At 46.3% G+C, this 17,924-nt stretch overlaps 2 protein-coding genes across 11 annotated transcripts in view; one reads left to right on the plus strand and one right to left on the minus strand.

The window, feature by feature from the left end:
• Nucleotides 1–11,394, plus strand: part of Zcwpw1 (zinc finger CW-type and PWWP domain containing 1) — a 33,879-nt gene extending 22,485 nt beyond the window's left edge. For all 9 annotated transcript variants that reach the window (XM_008832374.3, XM_008832369.3, XM_029563205.1 and 6 more), the window contains 10 exons: nt 1,897–2,013; nt 2,636–2,756; nt 3,606–3,681; nt 4,041–4,145; nt 5,131–5,214; nt 6,560–6,626; nt 7,127–7,203; nt 8,886–8,946; nt 9,341–9,475; nt 10,930–11,394. In XM_008832374.3, the coding sequence (XP_008830596.1) occupies nt 1,897–2,013; nt 2,636–2,756; nt 3,606–3,681; nt 4,041–4,145; nt 5,131–5,214; nt 6,560–6,626; nt 7,127–7,203; nt 8,886–8,946; nt 9,341–9,475; nt 10,930–11,249 (1,163 nt within the window). In that variant the 3' untranslated portion in view covers nt 11,250–11,394. The remainder of the gene's footprint in view (nt 1–1,896; nt 2,014–2,635; nt 2,757–3,605; nt 3,682–4,040; nt 4,146–5,130; nt 5,215–6,559; nt 6,627–7,126; nt 7,204–8,885; nt 8,947–9,340; nt 9,476–10,929) is intronic.
• Nucleotides 11,395–11,891: 497 nt separating this feature from the next.
• The window catches only part of Pilra (paired immunoglobin like type 2 receptor alpha), a 23,460-nt gene continuing 17,427 nt past the window's right edge, over nt 11,892–17,924 (minus strand). For both annotated transcript variants that reach the window (XM_029563170.1, XM_008832375.3), the window contains exons 5-7: nt 12,550–12,596; nt 12,347–12,378; nt 11,892–12,185 (exon numbers count right to left, since the gene is read on the minus strand). In XM_029563170.1, coding sequence (XP_029419030.1) covers nt 12,063–12,185; nt 12,347–12,378; nt 12,550–12,596 — 202 coding nt within the window. In that variant the 3' untranslated portion in view covers nt 11,892–12,062. The remainder of the gene's footprint in view (nt 12,186–12,346; nt 12,379–12,549; nt 12,597–17,924) is intronic.

The raw sequence follows: 17,924 nt of genomic DNA on the forward strand, positions 1-17,924 counted from the left end.
CCTTGGTTCAGTTCCCAGCACCCACATGGTGACTCACAACCACCTGTAACTCCAGTTCTAGAGGTTCGGGCGCCTTCTTCTGGCCTCCTCGGGCATTACATGCACATCGTATACTTACATACATGCACAAAACAACACTCATACACATAAAACTAAAAAAAATAAAATATGGGCTGGAGAGATTGCTCAGTGGTTAAGAACACTGGCTGTTCTTTCAGAAGGCTGGAGTTCAAATCCCAGTACCCACATGGCAGCTAACAACTGTCCGTAATTCCATAACTCCAGATCCAGGGGATCCAACAGCCTCTTCTGTCCTCCGCAGGCATTGCACAACACGAGTGCACTTACCTACACGCAGGAAATGCACACATACACATGAAATAAAAATAATAAAATATTTAAAAAAATAAAATAAGATGGAGAGTGATAGAGGGAAGCAACTGACATTATCTTCTGGCCTCCATATTCATGTATGGACAAATGCAGCATGTATACACACACATGCATACACACATACATTTAAAAGAGATACTCTTGGGGCTGGAGAGATGGCTCAGTGGCTAAGCACACTGGCTGCTCTTGCAGAGGACACAGGTTTGAGTCCCAGCACCCACATGGCAGCTAACAACCATCTGTAACTCCATTTCCAGGGGATCCCATGTGCTCTTCTAACCTCCACAGGCATTGCACAACATGGGTGCATGTACATACATGCAGGCAGCATACTCATACACATAAAATAATAAAAAAGAGATGCTCTTTAGTTTTTTTTGTTTGTTTGTTTTTTGTCTTTTTGAGACAGGGTCTCCCTGTAGTCCCAGCTGACCTGAACTCACTATGTAGACCAGGCTGGCCTTGAACTCACAGAGATCCCCCTGCCTCTGCCTCCCGAGTGCTGGGATTAAAGGCATGTGCCACCACGCCCAGCTTCTCTTTAGTTTTTAAAAAAAAATGTTTTATTTATTATTATTATTATTTTTTAATGTGTATGTGTGTATTGCCTACGTGTAGGTAAGTGCACCCATGTTATGCAGTGCCTGTGGAGGACAGAAGAGGCTGTCAGATTCCCTGGAACTGGAGTTACAGACAGTTGTTAGCTGCCATGTGGGTGCTGGGATTCAAACCCCAGTCTTCTGCAAGAATAGTCAGTGTTCTTAACCACTGAGCCATCTCTCCAGCCCCACTCTTCAGTTTTTAAAAGAACATTAATGTCATGTCAGCAGAAAATCAGACACTATCCAGAAAGCTTTCTGGGGGGGTTGGGGAGGTATGGGTGTGTGAGTATGTGTGCACGTGGAGGGTGCGTGGCAGGGGGTATGTGTATGTGGAGGTCCTCGTACTTTGAAGGAAAAGTACTTTACTGACTGAGCTATCTCCCTAGCCCCAAGTTTGTTAACGCCTTTGGGAGGATGGGGATGGACTCCTGGAACTTTGCACCAGTTTGGAAGGTATCACTGAGCTACACTGCAGCCCCCCCCCTTTTTTTTTTCTTTTTGGTCTTTTTGAAGCAGGGTCTCCCTGTAGCCCCAGCTGGCCTGGAGCTCACCATGTAGACCAGATTGGCCTTGAACTCAACGAGATCCGCCTGCCTCTGCCTCCCAAGTGCTGGGAGTACAGACATGTGCCACCGTGCCTGGCAACTCCACCCCTTTTTATTTAAGACCTGTCAATACAGAAACAATCCCTTCTGCTTGGTAAAGGTGAAAAATGAAGAAGTACAGCTTAAGGGTCAGCTCTGACACCAAGTTTGATTGGCCCTGATTCTGCTGTATAATTCAGAGATATGTAAAGTCTGAGATGTGATTCTGGGGATGGTGGAAGAGTTATATAGAGTTTAGTTGGATAGAGGGAGGAATAGCATGTTTTTGCCTTTCATCAGTTTCTTTCCTGTCACAGGTCAGTGTCTAGTCTGGGTCCAGTGTTCCTTTCCAAAGTGTGAGAAATGGAGGCGGCTGCTTGGAAACACTGACCCCTCAGTTCTCCCAGATAATTGGTCCTGTGACCAAAATCCAGGTAGAAAGGACTAGAAATCTTTTGCCTCAGTTTTTGTTGCTCCTCCCTTTCTTTCCCAGCATGTATCCTTTCGATTTAATATGACATAAATACAGCTATCATTCAAGGGGTCCTGTGGTGAGTTGTTTGATGCAGAAGAGTCTGGCATGAGGGTGGGCAGTAGACATGGGGAGGGACAGGGAACCTGGGTGTATATAATATGTGACTTCCATTGTCTTCAGCATTGCCTGATCCTGTCAATCCTGACTGGAATACTGTTTTTAGAATGTGGATAGAGAGGGATATGGGACACATAGGGGAAAGTGGGTAAGATCCAATAAGCTTAGCATTCTAGAATGTTTGAAACTGCTTGGGATGGGTAACGCTCATTATGTCCTGTGCAGTTATGCACATGAGAAAAAGTCTCAGTGAAACGACCCTCCCACTGCTCCATAGAGGGGAGAATCATACTGGGAGGTGAGCAGGCATGTGGAATCTGCATTTGAAGGTGGCATTCCTGGTCCTGCTCACGCTGCTTTTCCTGCTCTAGGTTTCCCATTCTTCCCCGTATATTCTTTCCTCTCCCACATTCTGATGTTGCCTGAAAGCCTCCCATTCCTGCATCCCTTCTCTTTTTTGGCAGATGTGAATTATAATCGCTGTGATATTCCTGAAGAGACATGGACAGGGTGTGAGAGTGATGTGACCTATGCCTCCTATGTCCCAGGATCCATCATCTGGGCCAAGCAATACGGTTACCCCTGGTAGGCCCTGTGGCATAGAGCATCCTTCCTGACTGAACTTGGGAGTGGCAGGTTCAAGCAGGGAGGGAAGGATATGAAAAGCATTTGTAAGAGAACTTGGAACATGAGGTGAGGGAGAAGATAAAGAACTGAGCTGGGAGACTTTGAAAGACTGTGGGTTTCAGGGTGGAGGTGGTATCTCTGGGAAAAAGGGTCTGACAGTGCTACTGTTGTTGGAAGTAAAGAGTATCACCCTAACACTATGAGCAAGCAGAAAAGACAGAGAGGGATCTAAAGCAATTTTTTGTTTGTTTAATTAATTATTAATTTCTACTTTTTGAGACAGGGTCTCACTGTGTAGCCCTGGATGGCCTGGAACTTGCTATGTAGATCCGACTGACTTCCAACTCACAGAGATCTGGTGCCTCTTATTATTTTTGTGAGACAAAGTATTGCCATGTAGTTGAGGCTAGCCTGGAACATCCTGCCTCAGTTTCCCTGGTGCTTGGATTATAGGCATATACCACCAGGCCTGACTTCAAGGTATTTCTAAATACTGAGATGTGAGAGGCATGGAAAGCAAAGAGACAGGAAGAGTGGGGTCACTTCTTTTCTGCAAACATCCTTAGCAGAAGGTTTTGTGCTTGGCTTGTGGGAAGGCCCACACGGGTGTGGCACCACACCTCTGCTAGGATGACTGAGCTCTTCTGTATTGTGATGGAAGTCATGCCAGTCATTTGGTAGTGACCACCAGTGGGGGCTAGGAGATCTATCTTTGGATCTTCTCCAAAACATTGTGCCCTTTTCTGTACATGTTGATGAGGTTGTGTTGTTTATAACCCTTCTCTCCCATCCTGTCTGTCTCCTCAGGTGGCCAGGCATGGTAGAATCTGATCCTGACCTTGGGGAATATTTTCTTTTTGCTTCTCATCTTGATTCCCTGCCGGTGAGTTTCCTGGCTTGGGCCAAAGTAGTAGCACATCCATCCTAACAGATGTTCAGAGTTAGAAACATAGACACTTAGCTATAGTGACCGACATGGAGATAAGTTAAATGCACATAGAAGGGAACTCATAGCTGGTTACATTTACCAGCTAGCAGGGTGTTTTAGTTTTGATCAATAAACTTTACCTGGGGTTCTTGGAGTTAGAGTGGAAAGACAGGGGTGAGGTAGGTAGGTGAACTGGGGTTTGGGGAACATGAGCTCCACATCTTCTTTGTGAATCTTCCTGTCCTCTACCTTTCCTGACAAGGGAAAAGCAGGGTGAAGGGCAGGAACCAAAACAGGACCATCTTTTATTGCAGTCTAAGTACCACGTGACATTTTTTGGAGACGCTGTTTCTCGTGCTTGGATCCCAGTCAACATGCTGAAGAACTTCCAGGAGCTGTCTCTGGAGCTAACAGGAGTGGTAAGCAGGAGTGGGCATCTGTTGTGATGCAGGGAAATAGGTGTGTGTGTGTGTGTGTGTGTGTGTGTGTGTGATTGCTTGTTTTTTGAGAAAGGGTCTCCTGTAGCCCAAGCTGGCCTAGAATTCACTACGTAGAGGAGAATGAACTTCTAATCCTGCCACCTCTACTTCCTAAGTGCTGGGGTTACAGGCATGCACCATCATGCCTAGTTTTATGTGGTCCTGGAGGCCATATGTGTGCTAGACTAGCTTTCTACCAACTGAGCAACATACCTAGTCTCTGTGATACTAGGGAACTGGAAGATGAAATCATATTTCCTCCCTTAGATAATTTTGGGTTTGACTAGCCTTAAAATAAACAGAGGCCCTGAAATCCAAGGCTTTAGAACAGTCACATTGTGAGTATTAAATTAAGCAACTGAATTTAGAGGAACTTGTGGGAAGTTAAAAGTGGAGCCACCTGAACTTTTTTTTTCCTTCAGAATCCCATATATTCACTGTGCAGAAGACATAAAAATATTAGCTGGAAAACCGCTAGAAATTGGTAGGATGTTAGGGGGAAGGAAAGCACTGTGTCTGAATCCCAAAACATCAGTAACAGGAGATAATTCAGTAACAGTATTGGGAACTGGAAAAATGGTAGCTAAGATGTCTGAGTCAGGTAATCCCAGTACTTGGGAGGCAGAGGCAAGAGGATTACCGTGAGTTCAAGGTCAGTAGGCTGCATAGTGCCAGGCCAACCTGAGCTACAGTGTTGAATCTCTCTCTCTCTCTCTCTCTCTCTCTCTCACACACACACACACACACACACACACACACACACACACACAAATGCCAGATGTGATGGCATATACCTTTAATTCCAACACTCAGGAGGCAGAAGCAGGCAGATGTCTGTGGTGGGTGGTGGTACATTGGGGCCAGTTTTCTATTATTATTAATTGTAAAGGCAATATTTATCATTGACTCCAACCTTCTTTCATAGAAAAAGTGCAAGAACAAGGACTACAATCAGAAACTGGAGGCAGCTATAAAGATGGCTCGCGAGGCAGAACAGACCAGCATTCAGGTGGGCAAATGTTCAGGATGCATCCTTGTTCCTGTTCAACACAAAGGAACTGTACACTGCCCACTGTGGGAAATGGTGACCTTCCCGGTGGCACAGCTTTTAACTTAGGGCTCATCTTTTCTTTCCAGACAGACTCCCATGCCCACTTAAATCATCCATTCCTTTCCCCGGCCCAGCCCAAACAGAGACAGTTTTTGGTGGGAGCACCCCCTTGCTTCTCTATTTAACTTCAAGTCTCAGTCTGCATACCCAAACCTTTCATGTATAGTCATTCCTCTAGAAGGAGGTGGGGGGGGAGGGGTCAAGAAACCCCAATTCACAAATAGTGATTACTCTTCCTCAGTTTCTTGTTCATGAATAAACTAGAAAAGAAATTATAATTAACTTCCATAAAAGTTCAGATAAAAGGGCTGGAGAAATGGCTCGGCGGTTAAGAGCACTGGCTGCTCTTGCAGAGGGCCCAGGTTCAGTTCCCATCACCCGTATGTTGGCTCATAACAGTCTGTTAACTCCAGTTCTAGGGGATCCAATGTCCTCTTCTTCCTTTTAAGGATACCATGCACACATGTGATGCGCTTACATATATGCAGGCGAAACATTCTTACCCATAAAATAAAAACAAAATCTTGTTTAAAAAAAAAGTTCAGGAGGCTGGAGAGATGGTTCAGCGGTTAAGAACACTAGTTGTTCTTGCAGGAAACCCAAGTTTGAGTCCCAGCACCCACATGGCAGCTAACAGCTGTCCATAACTCCAGTCCCAGGGAATCCGACAGCCCCTTCTGACCTCTGTGGGCATTGCACAGCACAGGTGCACTTACCTATATGCAGGCGATACATGCATACACATAAAATAAAAATAATAAGTAAAAAAAAAAAAAAGCTAAGCTGGGCATGGTGGTGCATGCCTGTAGTCCCAGCACTTAGGAGGCAGAGGCAGGCAGATCTCTGTGAGTTCAAGGCCAGCCTGGTCTACATAGTGAGTTCCAGGACAGCTGGGGCTACAGGGAGACCCTGTCTCAAAAGGACCAAAAAAAAAAGTTCAGATAAAACTGTCATGAATCCTAGCATGGTGGCTCACACCTTTAATCCCAGCACTTGAGAGGCAGAGGCCAGGTGGGTATCTGTGAGATCAAGGCCAGTCTGGTCTACATTGTGAGTTTCAGGCCAGTTGGGGCCATGGGGAGACCCTGTCTCAAAACAAACAAAAAACCTAACATTATATTTCAAGTGAAGTGGTTTGGAATGTGAACACGAATTTGATCATAACTAAAATCTAGAAGACAGGGTGGGCAAAAGCTGTCCCGGGGAAGATAATGGGTGACACTTTTGATTCTTGGTTCCTCAGGACCGGGTTAACTTGTTTGGTTTCTGGACTCGATACAATGCATCTGACAATAGTGGAGAAGGAAAAGGTAAGAGAAGAACCAGGACTGGCCAGAGGGGCCAGGGACTCTCCCAAGAAGGCGCCCAAGCCTACACTATCAGCCTCAGCCTGGACCCTAATAGGAGGCTCTTGTGAATGTGATTCAGTGTTTAGAATGGAAGGACAGATGGGTGGGGAGAGGGATGTGGGAGAAAGAGAGTAAGAAAAATGGGTCAGTGTGATAGCAGTGGACTTTGAAAGGATGGGACCATTAGGAACGGGGGAACACGGTTCATGGGCCTCAGAGGGCAGAGTTGGAAGAAGGAGTTCCTGAAACCACCTCCAGTTCACCAACTGTATCTAGGATAAATTGGTGGTGCACGCCTTTAATCCCAGTATTCAGGAGGCAGAGGCAGGCAGATCCCTGTCAGTTGAGATCAATCTGGTCTACATAGTGAGTTCCAGTGAGGTCTAGAGATCAAGACCCTGCCTTAAAAACAAAACAAAAAAATGTAAAACCAAAACCAACCCTTCCTTCTCCTGTTCTAGATTTAATGGTCAGCCCAGAGTCTTGTTTGGAGAAAGAAGAGAAGGACGCGGTGGAGGGGAAGGAGAATGAGAAAAAAGTAAGAGCTTAAAATTTGATTTTCCTGTGAGGAGCTAGCTGGTTGGCTCAGATTCACTGTGACCTCAGGATAGTCCTGGAGGGGTTCTTAGGGATCTCCAGGGAGGAAGGCTTTCCTTTTCTTCCTCATTATCTGGATTTCTCACATCTCTAAGAAATTCTTTCTGAGTACAATCTCAATTCCTACTCTATTTCTTTGGTTCTCAAAATAATTTCAGGTTGCTTCTTTCCATTCCTTTCTCCTGTGTGGAAACATAGGACATCACCCGTTTTTCTTAGCATCTCTTTTCTATGACTGTGAAGCAGATTTCTCACATTTTCTTTTAATTTACCTTTTTTGTTTGTCTTAAATTTTTTTTATTACATTTGTTTGTATGGGGTTGCATGTCAGAGGACAATTTGTGAAAGTTGGTCCTTTCACCATGTGGATCCCAAGAATCAAATCCAGGCTGTCAGGCTTGGAGTCAAGTACCTTTATCCACTGAGCCATTTCATGTGCTCTAATTTATGTTTTGGTTTTTTAAAAATGATACGTGGTTTCCTTCTTTTTGTGCATTCAAACCTTGCACTGACTGATACCAAACAGGATGGGAAGGTGATCACGTAATTTGACTCCCTTAGGCCCACCCATTATTCTGCAGCACCATCTCTTTAAAAAGAGGCTGTGATGCCAGGCATAGTGGCACACGTATTTCATCCCAGCCCTTAGGAGGAAAAGGCAGGCAGATGTCTGTGAGTTCCAAGCCAGCCAGAGATACATAGTGAGACACTGTCTCAAAAAAAAAAAAAAAAAAAAAAAGAGACATGGACTTATTGATTCAGACCGAATGGCGGGGGATAAGAGAAGGGAACTGGGTAATGAATATCATCAAAATATATTATATACATGTATAAAATTACCAGTGAATAAAAAAGGCAGTTGATGGGGCTAGAGAGATGACTCAGGGGTTAAGAACATTGACAAAAAAAATCTCAAAAAAAAAAAAAAAAGACAGGTGTGTGTGTAAATGCATGTAGAGGTCAGAGGTCAGTTTCCAGTGTTACTCCTCAGGTGCCATCCACCTTATTTTTTGAAGTGCTATGTACCTTGGTTTTTTTTTTTCAGATTTATTTGTTATTTATTTATTTAGAGACTGGGTCTCCCTGTAGCCCCAGCTGGCCTCCATTTCTCAGATATCTGCTTGCCTTTGCTTGAGTGCTGGGATTAAAGGCATGTACCACCGTGCCCTGCTGTACTTATTTTTCTTTGCCTGCATGTATAGATGTGCACTCTATGTGTCCTTGATACCCAGGGAGGCCAGAAGAGGGTGTTGGACCCCCTGGAACTGGAGTTTCAGAAAAATGTGAGCCACCATATGGGTGCTACCATATGGTCCTCTGCAAGAGCAGCCAGTGCTCTTAATCTCTGAGCTGTCTCTCCGGCCCCAACATTGTTCTGATAACAGGGTTTCTCAGTAGTCTGGAGCTTGTTTACTCTGGACCTAGCTGACCAGGGAGCCCCACCTTTACAGCTCTGAAATTACAAGTGGCTCTACCATGCCTGGCTTTTCTATGTTGGTATTAGAGATAGAACTCAGTTCCCCATGCTTGCAAGGGAATTACTTTATTGACTAAGCTGTCTCCTCAGTCCTTAAAAATAGTTTTCTGACTCAGTTTGCCTTCCATCTTCTCTCCCACTTCAAGGACACAACTTTGCCTGGACCCAAGCCACCTAAAATACAGACCAAAAAACCCAAATCCAGAGGTAAGCAAGACAGCTAGAAATGGGGAAAGTCCACAGCCAGGGGAGGGCAGGGCAGAAGCAGAGCATGCTGTGCCTGACTGAGAACATGGCTGGCTGGTAGTCTGAGAACATGGTTCACTGGTAGTGTCAGGAGTGTCAGCCTCCTCCTTTCTGTGTTTACAGAATCTTAGATCAAAAGTGAGAGCTTTAAAATTCATAGCCAAGGATGGCTTCTTGGAGAGGGCAGGCTGTGAGGAGAACCATAAGGAGGAGACTTGGGGGAAACAAAGCCAAGATGGTAGGGGACTGGTGTGGAGCAAGGCAGGGGATAATGTGTGGCCGCATTGGCCTTGCCAAGCTGTCCTTTAGAGAAACACATTTCCTTCATGTTTTGGGGCTGGGATGTTTTATCCAGGTACGACAGATGAACAAGGCAGGGCTCTGAAAAAGAAGACAGTTAAGAAGTCTCTGGAGAGCAAAGCCTTACTGCCTCCTGCACCCATAATGGGAGGGGAAGAAGGACAGAGGACTTCAGCCCCAGACCCTCCAGGTAAGGCTCAAGGCCTAAGGCCATGAGGAAATGAGACCCTTGTCCACACCTCCCATCCTTGCGTCACTTTTGAACTATTCTACAACTTTCCATTGCTTTTCTGTTTTGTTTTATTGGGGTGCTGGGGGTAGAACCAAGGGTTTCTAAGCTACATTTCCAATCAGATTTGCTTTTTTTCTTTTGAGATAGGGTCTTCCTGTAACCCCAGCTGGCCTGGAAGTTACTATGTAGACCAGGCTAACCTCAATCTCATAGAAATCCACCTGCCTCTGCCTCCTGAGTGCTAGAATTAAAGGCATGTGCCTCTGTACCCTGGCCCCAATCAGCTTTTCATCCTTAAAAAAAGAAATGAAGGGCTGGAGAGATGACTCAGTGGTTAAGAGAACTGGTTACTGTTGCAGAGGACTCAGGTTTCAATCCCACATGTTAGAATCTTAGATCAACATGTTAGATCACATGGTGGCTAACAACCATCCATAACTCCAATTCTAGCAGTTCCAGGGGATGACACTGTTTTCTGACCTTCTTGGGTACTGCATGACACATGTGCACTTAAATACTTGCAGGTATAACACTCATACACACAAAACACTCATACACACAAAATTAACAAATAATTTAAAAATGCTTAAAAAACAGAAATGAGGCTAGATGTGGTACACACCTGTAATCCTAGCCCTGGGAGGCTGAGGCAGGAGAACTATGAGGTTGAGGCCCACCTGTGTATATAATATGGTGAGTTCTACAAGTAGGACCCTGCTTTGAGACATACAGGAGAGGAGGGGGGGGGAGAGAGAGAGAGAGAGAGAGAGGGAGAGAGAGAGAGAGAGGAGGAATGAAATTCAGAATGAAAAAGCATGTTTTTGACTGAACCCAGCACACACTATATAAACAATGTTATTGGTTTGATTAGATCCAGGGACAGGGAGGGGAGTGGTAGTATTTATTGAGTGTCACCAAGGTCTGGCTAGGTAGATACTTACATGATGTTCCTGCAAATACTTTCAGTGGTTTTATGACTAGATATTTTACATTTTACATTTTGTGTGTGTGTGTGCACGCGCGTGTGTGCGTGTGTGCATTGTACACACCGTGTTGTGTTTATGGAGGTCAGAGAACAACAACAGGAGTTGGTTCTCTCCTTTTACCATGTGGGTCCTCAGGATTGAATTCAGGAGGTTGGTACCAAGCACTTTGACCCCCTGAGCCATCTTGCTGACCCACAAGTGAACTAAGTCTCAAAAAGTTGAAGATTTGTTCAAAACTCATGCGGAACATACGGCTGATACATGGCTGGAATCCAAGTCTTTCAACCCTGAAGCCCATATTCTGTATTCTGATAAAGATCATTCTTTTTTAATTTTTTTTAAACATAGGAATGTAGGAATCTGACTTTCAAAAATCAGGATATACTGACTTAATGGGATTCTCAACTTTGTCCCTTTTCCACTTAGGCCATAAGAAAAAATTTAAAGCTCCTGGAAACAAGGCATTAGCCACCAACTTATCTGAGGAGAAAGAAGTTAAAATTGTGTCAGAATGCCCAACTCCACCAGCTCATCATGGGAGCTATCCCTTAGTGGGGAAGGAAGGGCCTGGATCCCAGGAGCCACCTGTGCAAGAGACTGTAAGTTTCCCCCTTGAAGATGAAGCCTCCAGTGACCTGGACTTCGGGCAACTCATGGAAGATATTGGAGGAGAGTCAGAGGGGCAAGGGGAGCCACAGCACAGAGACAGGTCAGAGGAATTCCTGGCTGTCCTCTTTGAAGAGTAGAGTGCTCCCACCCTCCTGCCTACCTGCTCTGGTCTGGGCAGTAGGGAACCTCAGCCTTGAGCAGCTGTTAAGTATTGGGGTAGTTGATTGGCTGCTAAATTCAAGTCAGCTGTGCAGCCATGCGTTAATAAAACAGGTTTCTGGAGTGACTGGCTCTTCTGTGCTTCCTTTGGCTTTTTTCTCTCTACCCTGTTTCACTATGGCACACGGCCCTCTCTGGAGGGACACCTGGAGAGTGTAGGAAGCTGGGGACAGTAGTGAAATCTTAGTCCTGGGCGAACCTCCAGAAGACTCAAGTCTTGGCTTAGCTACTGCCTAGGAGATACGTGGCCTTAGGAAAGGGCCTTAATCATCTGTCTTTTTCCACATCTCTCATGTTGACTATCTAGGGTTGTTGCTGATGTTCCAGTGAGGTGGTACATGTAGACCAGTCACAACATGTGCTAGTGATTGTGGCTACTGTGGGCACAGACCTTGTCTTATGGGCTGGTTACCTGTGTTTAGGGTTTGTGTTTCCTGGCCTGAAATGGTCTCTGGAAAAAAAGTGCTAGAGGAAAGGTTTAGATATGTTAGTAGAGTTCAATTTTGGTGAGAGGGACAGAAGTTGAAGGTCATATTAGATTCATTTAGGCAAATTCTGTGAATATTTTTATTTCTGTGAGCAAGGCCTAGCAAGTTGAAAGAAGAAACTGGGTTGGGTTTCCCAGTTTCTTTGTGACCTTCAAATTTGCTGACTTGGTTTTTGCCTCTGGCCTTGGGTATCATTGGAAGCAGAGCAACCTCTACTGGAAGCCCAAGATGTCCCCCAGTCCATTAGCCCTTTAGGACAGAGTATAGAGTCTCTTCCTGGGGGCTCCTGTGGACACGGAGGCAGGGAGGTGCTCCTGGTGAGGTCGAGGTGGAGAGGGCAAGAGAGGCGTAGACAATGCCGTCATCCTGGGGATTTGAGAAACAAAAGAAGTTAGATGGTGGCAGTGCAGCTGTCCATCATACAGCAGGGGCCACAGCCTTTGTGTCCTGCCCACACCACAGGCCTCCACCTTCCACCATCTTCAGCACCCCTTCGCTTCCTGCAGGCCCAAGTCTGAGCTGCTTACCCTGGGCTTCTGTTTGGGCTCTGTGTGTTGTCCTGTGGGAAGAACAACAAGTGGTGCTGAGGTCAAGCAGTGTGAAAGGAGATGATTGATGTGAAGTCATCTGCTAGGTGATGGCCTTGGTCGCAAAGGGGCAGACATTGAAGGAGTGATTTGTAAGCAGGAGGGGCCCAGAGTGCAAATGGGGAAGGGGGCTCAGGACTTACCTTTATGCCCAACATTCTCATATTTCTCACTGTTTTCAAGGAGTTCCCTGCGTGGGGACAAGATGTATAATGTTAGATCTAAGCTGAATAGAAAAGAGTTAAGACATTTCGGTACTGAGTTAGGGAGATGGTTTAGTCAGTAAAGTACTGCCACACAAGCATGAGGACCTGGGTTCAGATCCCCAGCATCCACATAAAAGCTACAGATGGATCCCTGGACTTCATTAGCCAGCTTTCCAGACTGATAAGATCCAAGTTCAGCATGAGATCCTGTTTCAAAAAATAAGGTGATGGACTAGAGCAATGGCTCAATCTGTAAAGTGCCTGCTGTGCAAACAGGACCTAAGTTCAGATCCCTAGACCCCACAAAAAAATTGCTGGGTGCAGGCTAGCTATGATGGTACACACCCGTAATCCCAGCACTTGGGAGGCAGAGGCAGGGGGATATCTGTGAGTTCAAGGCCAGTCTGGTCTACATAGTGAGTTTTAGGCCAACCAGGACTACACACTGAGACCCTGTCTCAAACCAACCATGCCCCGCAAATGCTGGACAGAATGTACCCGTAACCCTAGCTCTGGGGAAGCTGGGGTAGAGACAGGTGGTTCCCTGAAGCTCATTGGCCAGCCAGTGTAGGCAAATTGGTGAGCATCAGTTTAATGAAAAAAGATAAAGGTAGATGGGGCTGGAGAGACAGCTCAGGTTGAGAGCACTGGCTGCTCTCAGAGAGGACCCAGGTTCAGTTTCCAGCACCCACATGGCAGCTAACAACCATCTGTAACTCCAGTTCCAGGGGATCCAACTCTGTCTTCTGACCTCCAAGGGCACTGCATGACATGGGTGCACTTATACACTTGCAAGCAATACACTCATACACATTTAAAAAAAATTATATGTGTGTATATATATATATATATATATATACACACATATACGGTGTTGATGATTGAGGAATGACACTGATGTAGACCTCTGGCCTCCACATGCACCTGCAAGTGCACCCCCCACACAGGTATACACAGGATCATGTACATACAGCACACTTATACTCACACAAAGCTGGGTATGGTGGTACATGCTTATAATCTCAGTGCTGGGGAGGTGGGGACAGGAGGGTGCCTGATGTTCACGGGGCAACTTGGCCTACTTGGTGAGTTTCAGGCTAGTGAGAAATGGTGTCTCAATAAACAAGGTGATGGTGCCTGAGGAGGAACACCTGAAGTTGACCTCTTGCCTCCACATGAGTACACACACACACACACACACACACACACACACAACACACACACACAACACACACACACACACACACACACACACCCAGAGCTGCTTCTCTTTGTGGGGAGTCCACAGCCCTTCCTGACACAGCTGGCCCTCAGAAGGAGACCCATGGTAAGGCGGCCTGGCAAAAGTTCCTCATCACTGACTGAAGGTAAGTCATTCTAAGAAATCTGCCTGTATTGGGAAGGGACGCAGAGACCAGAAACAGGAGGAGCCAACCCTATTCTCTCCTTACTGGCACTGCCTTGGCTAAAAGCGGGAGACAGAAGTTTCTGTCCTCTGAATAGGTGCTCAGGCTAGCTTCATGAAAAAGAAGGCCTGTGAGGGGACTGGAGCAAGGGCAGCTGGCCAAAGAAGGGGCAGGCAGAGAAAGAGAGAGGAGGCTGGGGATGTGGCTCTATTGGCAGAGTGCTTGCCTGGGACCCACGAAGCTCTGGCTTGCATCCCAGAACTGCAAAAACCGGGTGTGGTGGCAAAAGATGTAGGAGAGCTGGCTGGGCCCCAGGAAGATGCTCAAGGCTGAGAGGAAACCAGAGAAACAAAAAGAGACACTTAGAAAACTGGATGGAGAGGAGAGACTCCAGAAGGACTGGAGGGGGATGCTCTGGAAAGGAGATGCTTTGAATGTGTACTCGTCTTACTGTCAGAGGTTTGAAGCTGGTGGAGAGTTCAGCCTGACCTAATGGAGGACAAAGGTGGAAGCAGATGGGTGAGTCAGGGGTGGGGGAAGTGTTGTGAAAGACTGTTTGCATAGTTCTTCCCTTTTCAAAAAAGTAATTGAATATTGTCATAACATGTAATTTAGTAATTATTATTTGCTGTGAACATGCAAATTTATATTTCTTTTACTCAAATCATCAAGCACTTGGGAGGCTGAGTCAGAAGGATCAGTAGTTTGAGGCTAGCCTGTCTTTAAAAAAAAAAAAAGAAGAGAGGGCAAGGGGGGAGAAAGCAGGCTGGAGAGCTGGCTTGGCAGTTAAGAGCACTTGATACTCTTGCAAAAGAACTGACTTCAGTTCCTAGCACCCACATCATGTAGTTCACAGTCACATTTAACTGCAGCTTCAGGGGACCTGATGCCTTATTCTGGCCTCCATGCACCACCCCCCCCACACACATGCACACACATACACATAAATAACTAATACATCTTTTAAAAGAAAGGGACCGGAGAGATGGTTTAGATTGCGGGTGTGGTGGTGCATGCCTTTAATCCCAGCACTCGGTAGGCAGAGGCAGGTGGATCTCTGTGGAATCAAGGCCAGCCTGATCTAACAGTGAGCTTCAAGCCAGTTAGGGCTGCAGGGAGATTCTGTCTCAGACCCAAAAGAAAATAAATAAACAAACAAACAAATAAATAATAAATAGCACTGGTTGCTCTTGCAGAGGATCCAGGTTTGGTTCTCAGCACCCACATGGCAGGTCACAACCGTCTGTAACTCTAGTTCCAAGGGGTCTGATAGCCTCCATTGGCATTGTACCTATATGGTACACTTATATGCATGCAGGCAAAATTCTTATACACATAATATAAAAATAAATAAATATAAGGAAGGAAAGATCCATAAAAAAGAAAGAAAGAAAAACCACACATTAAAAAGTATCAAAATGAAGCTGGGCATGATGGCGCACACCTTTAATTGCAGCACTTGGGAAGCAGAGGCAGGTGGAGCTCTGAGATCCAGACCAGCCTGGTTTACATAGTGAGTTCAGGCCAGCTGGGGCTAGAGGGAGACCCTGTCTCAAAAACAAAACAAACAAAAAGTATCAAAAACAGTCAAGGGAGATAACTTAATGGGTAAAAGTGCTTGCCATGCAGTTCTAAGGACCAAGAGATCTGCTCTCCAGCACCCATATAAATGCCAGGCAGGCATGACAGCCCCTCTGTAGTACCAGCACTCAGGAGGTGGGGGTAGGGGATCCCTGGAGGAAGTTGGGTAGCTAGACTAGCTGGGTCAGTGAGTTCTGGATTCAAATGAGAGATCCTGCCTCAGTATAGAAGATGGAGCACATTAGGAAGGCATCCTGTGTCAACCTCTGGCCTCTACCCACATGCACACATGTGCATATGCACTTGAACACACATGAGTCCCAAACATACATACATATATATATACACACACATACATGCATGCATACCACACATGTAGAAAAAAGTATCAGAAGTAAATGCAAAATAATTTTTAATGATCTGCAACTGTTAATGTTTTCACTTTTCTTACAGAACATCACTGAACATTTAACAAAAGTTTGCCCATAATGCTTAATGCTCTGACAGAGGACCTGAACTCAGTTCCTAGCACCCATGCTGGGCAGTTCACAACTGCCTGCAACTTCAGCCGTAGGGAGATTCACTGCCTCTGGGCTTTGAGGGAACCTGTGTTCATGTGCACATACCCACATGCACACACACATAATTAAAAAATAAATCTTTTTTAAAAGAAAGCAAGTGGGAGGTTTCAATGTTATAAGTAAAACAAAACAAAAACCTCCCTAGGACGCTTTTATCAGTCTTACTGAGCTCTGTGTAGAGAATTTATTTTAATATGATTGTATGTATATTTATGATTCATTTTATTATTTTTATTTATATGAATGTGTATGTCTATGTGTGGGTATGTGTGTGAATACAGGTGCCCTTGGAAGCCAGAAGAGGGCACCAGATCCCCTGGAGCTGGAGTTTCAGGTGGTTGTGAGCTGCCTGATGTGGGTGGTGGGACCAAACAGAAGAGGTTGTCAGATCCTTTGGATCTGGTGTTACAGGGGTTTGTGAGCCACAGGAAGTGGGTGTTGGGAGCTAAACTCCAGTCTTCAAGATAGACAGTAAGCATGCTGAATCACTGAGCTACTGTTGAAGACCTCTGTTATGTAAAGTAGAAGTCCCTTCACGACCGGACAGCTCATGCAGCTCAGGATCATGTGCTGAGGGCTCCTTTCATAGCAGGGTGGCCTTTCTGGCATCTTTTCTGTCTCTCCTTTTGAAGTGTCTGCCACAAATGCCATAACATAAACATGGCCTTTGGCTCTGAAAGATACCATGCCTTCCTGTGATTTTTCCAGGCAGTCAACAGTCTAGCAGTGTGGTAGAAATCCACTTCCATATGTAAATAGAATGCCTCACAAAGCATCTAACAGCCAAAGCTTTTACCACTACCCCCATGGTATAAGTATCCTAGTCTTCTCTTAATAGACAGAGAGCTGGGTCGCAGAAAGCTGGGACACAGAGAGCTGGGTCGCAGAAAGCTGGGACACAGAGAGCTGGGTCGCAGAGCTGCTGAATTACTGAGAGCAGAGACACTTAATAAAGCTGTAACACAGACTAAGCCGAGTCTCGAGTTCTGTGCCTTACTACCGGTGACCTAGCCTCTCTGGGGGGCGCACTCTCTCGTGACCTGACCGACTTGCGGACATCCTAGCTTTCGCTGTCCTCGTACTTCTCCCGCGGGGGCCAGGTGGCCAGTGGACCTCGCATCCTGAGGAAAGTACACGGGTGAAATAGGAAGAGGATTTGGCCGGGACAACGCTTCTGCAGCAGAGAAGCTTCCAGAGACATGGGCCCCGAGCCGCCAGGAAAAGCCTGCGGGGCACCCGCCGCCGCGGCCAGAGACGCCTGTGGCCAGACCCGCCAGCGACTAGCCAGGTGTGGCGGGGACCCCGAGATCCAGGGGCCCAGAGCGACCCCGAGATACCCGCGCATACCACGCCTGAGGCCCATAGAGACACAGAGAAGCCCGCGGGATCAGACCAGCTTTCCTCCAGCACGGTGGGGGAGCCTGTGGATCCGCCGTGCCATTCCAAGAGTGCACCCAGAGAGTGCGCGTGCACCTATATCTGGCGCCCAACGTGGGGCTTCTGAACCTTGTGGCACCCTCTGAACCTCGTGCACAACATGGGAGCTTAGCCTCTGAACCTTGTGCCAGCTAGGAGCTGGTGCCCACAGAAACGCTAGAATCCGTGAGTATCCCTCCCACTCAGGAGGGTAATCTAATCTCTTCCTCTCTTCTAAAATTTCCTCCTTTCTCTTCCAGTCTAGAAGTCCTCTCGAGGGACTGCTAGGACCAGAGAGACAACTGAGGTTTCCTGGCCAGGGCTACCC

Source organism: Nannospalax galili, unplaced genomic scaffold (genome assembly GCF_000622305.1).
Source record: "Nannospalax galili isolate Female #2095 unplaced genomic scaffold, S.galili_v1.0 scaffold675, whole genome shotgun sequence".
Taxonomy (NCBI): domain Eukaryota; kingdom Metazoa; phylum Chordata; class Mammalia; order Rodentia; family Spalacidae; genus Nannospalax; species Nannospalax galili.